The sequence below is a fragment of the Penaeus vannamei genome, chromosome 29 (assembly GCF_042767895.1).
Source record: "Penaeus vannamei isolate JL-2024 chromosome 29, ASM4276789v1, whole genome shotgun sequence".
Taxonomy (NCBI): domain Eukaryota; kingdom Metazoa; phylum Arthropoda; class Malacostraca; order Decapoda; family Penaeidae; genus Penaeus; species Penaeus vannamei.
Genome location: NC_091577.1, coordinates 1,526,418 through 1,535,801, shown reverse-complemented (window position 1 = coordinate 1,535,801; position 9,384 = coordinate 1,526,418). Strand labels below are relative to the sequence as shown.

General features: G+C 38.1%; 2 protein-coding genes across 7 annotated transcripts in view; both read right to left on the bottom strand.

The window, feature by feature from the left end:
* Window positions 1-490: 490 nt before the first annotated feature.
* On the bottom strand, window positions 491-1,523 carry LOC138867238 (uncharacterized). Its single transcript, XM_070142129.1, has 3 exons — window positions 1,350-1,523; window positions 927-1,154; window positions 491-844 (listed from the first exon to the last, which is right to left on the bottom strand). The coding sequence occupies exons 1-3, from the start codon at window positions 1,521-1,523 to the stop codon at window positions 491-493; spliced, it is 756 nt and encodes a 251-aa protein (XP_069998230.1).
* A 4,087-nt stretch (window positions 1,524-5,610) lies between these two features.
* Window positions 5,611-9,384, bottom strand: part of ClC-b (chloride channel protein 7) — a 31,828-nt gene continuing 28,054 nt past the window's right edge. For all 6 annotated transcript variants that reach the window (XM_070142750.1, XM_070142752.1, XM_070142751.1 and 3 more), the window contains one exon: window positions 5,611-9,384. This exon is cut by the window's right edge and continues 114 nt beyond it. In XM_070142750.1, coding sequence (XP_069998851.1) covers window positions 9,142-9,384 — 243 coding nt within the window. In that variant the 3' untranslated portion in view covers window positions 5,611-9,141.

Here is a 9,384-nt window from a genome sequence, read left to right as displayed (position 1 = left end):
CGAACTGCTGTCACTTGTGACGAGAGCTTGTTCAGCTTTCTCAGGACTTGTTGGGTAGGACGAAGGTCATTTACTAAGAAATGGCTTTCGACCTCCTCTGCAAGACTCATAATATACTGTTCCTTGTCCCTTCTCAGCAGTGACCGAGTCCTGCGCACCCGGGAAAGATGCAAATCCCGATACCCTGTCAGTTGAGCTGCACGACAAGCTTCTGTTGCTTCCAGTATGCGAAATAAAAGTTTGTATTGCTCTTGGGCGTTCACCAATCGATTCTTGAGCTGCATCGGTCGTTTCACGTTTGAAGGTGTCCCACAGAACTACAGGGTCCGTCAGGTTTTTGATCGCTGCGAAACGACCAGAGATTGCCTCAGCAAACCCCCGGGCACACACACCCTCCCTCAACCTGTCCAGATGAAATACCCTATGGTGGTCATTAGACCGATGGGGTGTTTTGAAGTGGATCCGGTGGGTAACCACAACTAATCTATGGTCAGTAACACAGAACTCGGCACCCCCTAAAGACCCTGTAGTTCTGAAGGATCCTCCAACGAGTACTAATGAGGATGTGGTCGAATTCCTTGGCTGCATCGCTGTACCACGTCCAACAATATTTTTTTCCGGAGCGCTGGTACCAAGATCCAGAAATCCTCAATTTCTGAGACCTTGCAAAGTTCCGGAAAGGGAAGTTATTCTTGCTGCTGGCATAAGTTCCCGAATTATGGGAACGAACAGACATCTCATAGCCAGCTCGATCACAGCCTGATACCGCATTGAAGTCCCCCAAAACAATACGAATATCTCCCCGAGGACAACTGTCTGACTCAGATGCAAGTGTGACGCAGATCTCTTTCACGTTGAGTTTACAAGCATCGGTAGGAGCGTACACAGCAACAATAATGAAGCCAAACGCAAGTTTGTCTCAATACCATTATACGCTGATCGAAAGGAGTAACCCCTACCACCGAAGGCTGAAGTCTGCTAGAGATGGTTATGGCTACTCCCTGAAGATGGTGACCATCGCTGCGGCTTGACCAGTAATAGGTGTAGCCACCTATACTGATCGTGCCACTGCCAGGCAGTCTCACCTGCGAGAGAGCAGCCACCTCCACTCTTAGCCGCTCCATTTCCTTCGAAAGTAGTGGCAACAGATCATCCTGTCGTAAAGAGTGGACGTTCCAAGCCCCCTGACTTGGTTAGGCCTTAGGTTAAGCCTCGGGCAGTTACTCCGGGTGGACGCCACCTCTGCCCCCCCCCCCGCCGACGATGCCCCATTAAGTGAGGGGTGGCTGGCCGCAGGTTCCCTAATCCGCCTGTGGGGGTTCCGTGGGCTGTGCCCACATGCCTCATACGGATGGGACAGGTAACTCCGGCTCCCAGTCCGAGTCCCTGTGGTTGCCACCCCAGAGGGACCCGCGGCCTGCATTACTTGCTGGGTGCAGCACCAACACCTGCACGAAACACTCCCAGTGGGAGTTCTCTCGGGGAGGCGGACTGGCAGGGCCCACCTCCCCACAGCCACTCATTTACCCCCGGGGGCAAGGGGGCAGGATTTAGTACGGAGCCAGGGCGTGTCCACACACTGGTAGGCCATGACTCCGTACCTTTAGGGCCTCCTGTTAATCCCAGAGCCTCAACAATTCAGCCTAGGCCCACAAGGTGCCTAGTTTCTATGGGTGACCAATAACAGGCACTGCAGGTCTTGACGATGGAGAGGCTAGGGGCTGGCAGGGGAGCCTTCTCGCACCAGGGTAGCCAGTGTAGAAGCAGCCACCCACTATGGACGAAGAGTAGTAATAAAGCACGAGGGGATTGATGGAGTGGATGTTAGGAGAGAGGAATGTTTTTTGGAGGTTGGTTGACCTGGGCGGGTGGAATGTAATGGACCGAGAGCTGACAGCGGGTATCGAGAAGGGGTAGTGGTATCATTATTGGTAATAATAAAGGAATTATCATGAAAATCATCATAATTAACTGAATTAATGTTAAAATCATCGTAGTAGTATCAGGTGTCCAGGGGATCAATTGAAAGCCAGGGGTTGGGGAACCGGAAAAGTTAATGTCTGTGGGGATAGTTGCTAAAGGAACAGGCCTCTATAGGTAACAGAAAGAAACAAGGCTTTACTCATTTATTTTTTATTTAAAATACATATATTTCTTATCCGATTGTTTCAAATATTAAAGTTGATTTTATTTTTTTATAATCTTCATTTATAGAATATCACTGCACTGAATTGATAGATCCAAGAAATTTTCACAATCTTAATCCTAGACGACAAACACCGTCTTTTAAGCTTTTATTTGGATTGCTAACGTTCGTTAAAAGTATTACTTTCCCCTAAATTATTTTGGATGATTTCTACCTGTTTGTGATCAATGGCCGAGTGCTTTTGTCTATTCACACGACATAGTTAATATTTAATCATATTTAAAGGGGTCTGGGAGGTAGAAAATATCTAATAAAGTGTAAAAGTACATTTCATTATTCTCCAAATTGTACTCCTTGCATTGTTAGGCCAGCGCAGAAGTGCGCCGCGAAAATTTAATAGATATCTAGGTATGAAACGTATCCATGTTGACAAATGTAGAAAAGGTATGAATGAGACTGGATATCTTCACAACACAAGAGATGTATTTGACCGGTTTCGATTACGTCTTCATCAGAAATACATGTATTTCTGATGAAGACGTAATCGAAACCGGTCAAATACATCTCTTGTATTGTGAAGATATCCAGTCTCATTCATACCTTTTCTACATATCTAGGTATGTCTTGAATTTGTGCCTTGCATCTGGCCGCCTTATTTTCACAATTATTTTCACGAATATTTAATGGATATCTAAGTAGGTTTTGAATTCGTGCCTTGCATCTGGCCGCCTTATTTTCACAATTATTTTCACGAATATTTAATGGATATCTGTCTTGAATTCGTGCCTTGCATCTGGCCGCCTTATTTTCACAATTATTTTCACGAATATTTAATATCTACGTATGTCTTGAATTCGTGCCTTGCATCTGGCCGCCTTATTTTCACAATTATTTTCACGAATATTTAATTAATATGTAAGTATGTCTTGAATTCGTGCCTTGCATCTGGCCGCCTTATTTTCACAATTATTTTCACGAATATTTAATGAATATCTAAGCATGTCTTGAATTTGTGCCTTGCATCTGGCCGCCTTATTTTCACAATTATTTTCACAAATATTTAATTAATATGTAAGTATGTCTTGAATTCGTGCCTTGCATCTGGCCGCCTTATTTTCACAATTATTTTCACAATTATTTAATGAATATCTAAGTATGTCTTGAATTTGTGCCTTGCATCTGGCCGCCTTATTTTCACAATTATTTTCACGAATATTCAATTAATATGTAAGTATGTCTTGAATTCGTGCCTTGCATCTGGCCGCCTTATTTTCACAATTATTTAATGAATATCTAAGTATGTCTTGAATTCGTGCCTTGCATCTGGCCGCCTTATTTTCACAATTATTTTCACGAATATTCAATTAATATGTAAGTATGTCTTGAATTCGTGCCTTGCATCTGGCCGCCTTATTTTCACAATTATTTTCACGAATATTTAATTAATATGTAAGTATGTCTTGAATTCGTGCCTTGCATCTGGCCGCCTTATTTTCACAATTATTTTCACGAATATTTAATGAATATCTAAGCATGTCTTGAATTTGTGCCTTGCATCTGGCCGCCTTATTTTCACAATTATTTTCACAATTATTTAATGAATATCTAAGTATGTCTTGAATTTGTGCCTTGCATCTGGCCGCCTTATTTTCACAATTATTTTCACGAATATTTAATGAATATCTAAGCATGTCTTGAATTTGTGCCTTGCATCTGGCCGCCTTATTTTCACAATTATTTTCACAAATATTTAATTAATATGTAAGTATGTCTTGAATTCGTGCCTTGCATCTGGCCGCCTTATTTTCACAATTATTTTCACAATTATTTAATGGATATCTAGGTATGTCTTGAATTTGTGCCTTGCATCTGGCCGCCTTATTTTCACAATTATTTTCACGAATATTCAATTAATATGTAAGTATGTCTTCAATTCGTGCCTTGCATCTGGCCGCCTTATTTTCACAATTATTTTCACAAATATTTAATGAATATCTAAGTATGTCTTGCATCTGGCCGCCTTATTTTCACAATTATTTTCACGAATATTTAATGGATATCTAAGTATGTCTTGAATTCGTGCCTTGCATCTGGCCGCCTTATTTTCACAATTACTTTCACGAATATTTAATTAATGGATATCTAGGTATGTCTTGGATTTGTGCCTTGCATCTGGCCGCCTTATTTTCACAATTATTTTCACGAATATGTAATGGATATATAGGTATGTCTTGAATTTGTGCCTTGCATCTGGCCGCCTTATTTTCACAATTATTTTCACGAATATTTAATGGATATCTAGGTATGTCTTGAATTTGTGCCTTGCATCTGGCCGCCATATTTTCACAATTATATAATGGATATCTAGGTATGTCTTGAATTTGTGCCTTGTATCTGGCCGCCTTATTTTCACAATTATTTTTTTTTCCAGTGTCCCTCCTAACATCGAAAGGATATGCAAATCCAGACAGGCGCAAGTGTCCCGTGAATCATGTGTTTAATCTACCACTGGAATGGATGTATTTCATTCTCATGTGCTCGTTAATTCATTTATATATATGGTAATAAAACCAACAATAGTAACATTGGTAATAATAATGATACGTATTATTATTATTATTACTGTATAGTTTGTGCGCCGTCAAAGTCCAGGTTATATCATCGGTGCGCCATTAACCAATAAAGGTTGAGAACCTCTAGATTAGAACAATGTTAAGGTCTTTCTGACACACATTTGAAGTTTAGATTTTGTATATTTTGCTTTTTGTTAGCTTCCTGCACACGCACGCACGCACGCACGCACCTCCCTCCCTCCCTCCCTCACACACACATATTCTCTCTCACACACACACATTCTCTCTCACACACACACATTCTCTCTCACACACACACATTCTCTCTCACACACACACATTCTCTCTCACACACACACATTCTCTCTCTCTCTCTCAGACACACACAATCACACACACATTCTTTCTTTCTCTCACACACACATTCGCTCACACTCATTCTCTCACACACATTCTCTCACACACACACGCACATTCTCACTCACACTCACACTCTCACACACACACACACACACTCACACTCTCTCTCTCTCTTTCTTACACACACACACACACACACACACACACACACACACACACACACACACACACACACACACACACACACACACACACACACACACCCACACACACACACACATACACACACGGACACACACAATCACACACCCACACACACACACACACACACACACACACACACACACAAGCACACACACACACACACACACACACACACACACACACACACACACACACACACACACACACACACACACACACACACACACACACAAAATCAGCCAGTCTGCTTTCTAGCTGTTTTGTTTTTGTCTAGCTGTCTTAGTATTTGTGCCATATCCTATATTTGGGATACATAAAGAATAGCAGGTCAATAAACTCTTTTATCATATATTTTCTGGATACATTAAATATTATATTACAAATAAGTTTTGCATACTGCCTAAAGAAATAAATACAAACTGCAAAGGAACCTTGGTCCTTGTAAAAGTTTCATAAGAAAGATTTTCATCAAAATAGCTTTAAATCACAGACATCTATTTCTATACATGATAATCTTTTTGTTTTCCCTCCCAACTCCAGTTTAATTTCAGCAAATATCAATCTCATGATAGCATACTAGTCATACAGATAATACCTCTTGACTAGACACACTGTTTACAACATATATGAAAATAATACATGAAAAAATGCACTTCATATTTGTGTTTACTTTGCCTTTAGTACAAATGTCACCAACTCTTCTATCTTAAGTAGACTGTGTCACCTGAGTTGTTCTGTATTACCAAGTTATATTACGGAATGATATACAAATATGTTAACAATCCCTTCCTTGCGTCCTCTTTTGGTTGTGTTTTTCTAATGAATTGTACCACTATGTGGATCAAGATTAAATCAACATGCAATGCTCAGTGATGACAAAAGTAAAATCCAAATGAAATTATGATACTACCTTTATATCGCTGAATAACAGCCAGGTAATAAAAAAAACGACTAGTACTCAATAATTAATAAAGTTAAAATATTCTGAAGACACCATTACTTGTTATCTCAGTTTTGAATTTCAGCAGTCAAAATGTATTAAAATGCTCATTATTAAAATAAAATAGCATGTATGATAAATCAGCATCAAATAAAGAACCTAAATGTTAATTCTTGAGCAATTTTGTATTACAATTGCCTTTCTCTTTAGAGATTTTTCATCAAAAGCGTTTTTCAACATCAAACAGTTATGTGCTTACATTAGTGTGTATGCAAATGCCTTTCTTCAAGTTTGTGCATCCTTTACCTAAACAATAAGGATGTTATTCTACTGTATAAAAATCTTTAGAAATTTGAAAAGCAATTTCTGTTCCATCAATATAATTATAGGATCCTAAAAACAGCACAGTAAAAATTATTCTACAGTTTAACCATATCAAAATGGAATGATCTGTAGTACTAGTTAAGGCTTTGTGTTCTGTTCCTGGCAAAAGGTATTGGAAGACACCAAGAATCGTTTGTAAGGGATATTCTGACACATCATGAAGGCTTACACGGTTATGTGTTAGGGAAAATTCTACTTCCTTCCCATTTCCTAATATTTTCATAGCATGCAGCTGATCTTTGTACCTTATGAGGTATTTTGTTATTGAAACTAAAAATTTGTTTGAGGACTTTACCAGAACCACTTGTTAAAAAATAGAAAATATGTTATACATTACAAAAGACCTTCAATAACTATCATACTCATCAGTTTCGGTACAAATTTAATATTCATAGATTTTTTTAAAATGTTATCCCTTTTCAACAACCTCCTAGTGTTAGACTACACACAAATGTGACATGAATGTAAAGGTGTTCTCATAAGGCATAAAATGTTGTACCTTCTGACATTAAAGAACAGTTGCTGATTCAAACAATTTGAAATATAATTAGTCAAAGACTGAACTTCTAAATATCTATGTCCATTAAGATTCAAGAAAAAGATTTCCAAAAAGTACAATTAACATTATTCATCCCTAATCGTAATTACTAATTTGTCCATCGGAATACAACTAACACAATTTCCAATCCCCTTTCATACTTCCCATAGTAATTATCTGAATATGTAACTGAAAACCTTTGACATACACAATGTAGTACCTTCAAATGGGCTTCCTGCCTCTCCGTTTCTCCAAGCCCTAGAATTATATAACCCAATGTTTCACATTATACTAAAAAACACATACACCTAAGATGATGTTCTAGTGCTTATAGGAAGGAATTTTTCATTCGGGCAATACTCAATCAAACCAAATTGCTGAAAAAAACTTCCACCATACAAGCTACTTACTTCCATGTTCAAAAAAGGACTACACAAGTTTTTAATTTAAGTAGATTGGAGATGGTGCACACGAGACAAAGATGCAAGGAAGAAACAATAGATGTAAAGGAGGAACTCATGGAATGAAAGAGAATATAAACAAATATAACAAATATTCACTTTGTAGGAGTGATATTAATAGACAATAGTTTTGCGATATCAATAAGGTCCATTCAGTTCTGTGAATCCACAAAAGGTATTGATGACGGAAAAAAAATTCAGTTCACCATTTCTTTACCAAAAGGTGGATGTGAAATGTAATAATTTCAAATACTTATCAATATAACCTAATTTCTGGCACATAACCTACAAAACTACTAGATCCTTTGCCAAAAGAGCCTCTTTTGGTGTAACCTAAAGTCACATATCACAAGGCACTCTCCATCACCTAGAAATATGCAAAGGAAATATTTCTCCAGTGAATCCATAAAAGTACAAATAACTTCTTTAATACTGTTAGCATATATAAAGCAAAGAAGAGAAAAAAGGAATGCCTCTCCGTGGCCTTAAAATATTCTTCTATAAGTTAATAGCAAATCCAATCCTATGTAAATTGACTCAAAAAACTCAATCATAACACATTAAATGACAGACAAAACTTGTTAATCTCACCCAAATTTAATGAAAACACCAGTATTGACCTTATATAAAGTAATCACATTTGGGTATAGTGTCTTTAGATTCAGAAAGGATCACTGTTCTCTAAATTTCACGCTGTATTTTCCAATAAAATCATCTGCACTGAAGAACATTTAACATTCCAGAATTACTTTGATTCCAACAATTTCTAGGTAATGACAATGTCCTGCACACCATAGTCAGATCATATGAACCTTATTATATGTATAAAAAATATCTATAAATTCTAAATATAGTCAACATCAGCATAACAATTAACATTAGCTACAGTTCTTTGACATGGAACAATTTCTCTTCAGGATCACAACAAACACAGGCTTAATTCCTTTCAGAAAGAAATTACAACCTAATTTTAGAAAAACTAAGATCTGTATAAATACAACCTAAACCTACCCTACATATCCTAAATAATTAATAGATCTATTTCAGGTTACAGGAGTCTGTTTTCCATTTATCATATCAACTGGGTCACACAGATCCCATAGGTTTGTTGACCAACCTCCTCCGCCCTCCCACACTAACCCAGGGGGCTTACAAGAGGTTCACTACCCCAAACATATGAATGCATTTTAAAACATGTACATAAAGTGATACTGAAGATCTGTAGCTAAGCAACAGTTTCAGTTTAATGAAATAATTATAAGCACCAATATTCTTCATTACTACAACCAAAAAAATAACATTTTGTATATAAAAAAAAAATGGGATTTAAATATCTAAAAAGATTAAGAAATAAAAAAATTATAATAATAAGCGAAATTAGAAAATATAGTTGTACGCACCAATCTACTGCTAGTATGTTTGCAATTCTTGGCAATTTCTTCCTCAATAATCTCCCAACAACAAATACTCTCACAACCTAGCATTCACAAGCTCACCAGACAAGAATACAGCTTGTAAACTTGCCCTCCCACTGCTCAGACATTATTATAAATGACTAGTTCCTCCAGGCCCATCTGCCCTCGGTGTTTCCACACCCTATACTTGACCAAGTCCTTGCGTGTCACCATGCCCACAACTTCATTATTGTCGTTGATTACAATCAGGTGTCTCAAACCCAGTGCTCGGAACAGGTTGAACACCCTTGGCAAGGCTGTGCAAGCCATGACCGAATATGGGGACGGATTGATGAATGGCCGTAGGTCAACTGTGCTATTCAT

Excerpts from the sequence above, each read along its gene's own strand:
- LOC138867238 (XM_070142129.1), bottom strand. The coding sequence starts at position 1,523 with ATGAGTGGCTGTGGGGAGGTGGGCCCTGCCAGTCCGCCTCCCCGAGAG. Across the intron at positions 1,155-1,349 it reads CGGAGTTACCTGTCCCATCC|GATGATCTGTTGCCACTACT; the intron begins GTATGAGGCATG and ends TCTTTACGACAG. Across the intron at positions 845-926 it reads CTTTCGATCAGCGTATAATG|ATCTGCGTCACACTTGCATC; the intron begins GTATTGAGACAA and ends AACGTGAAAGAG.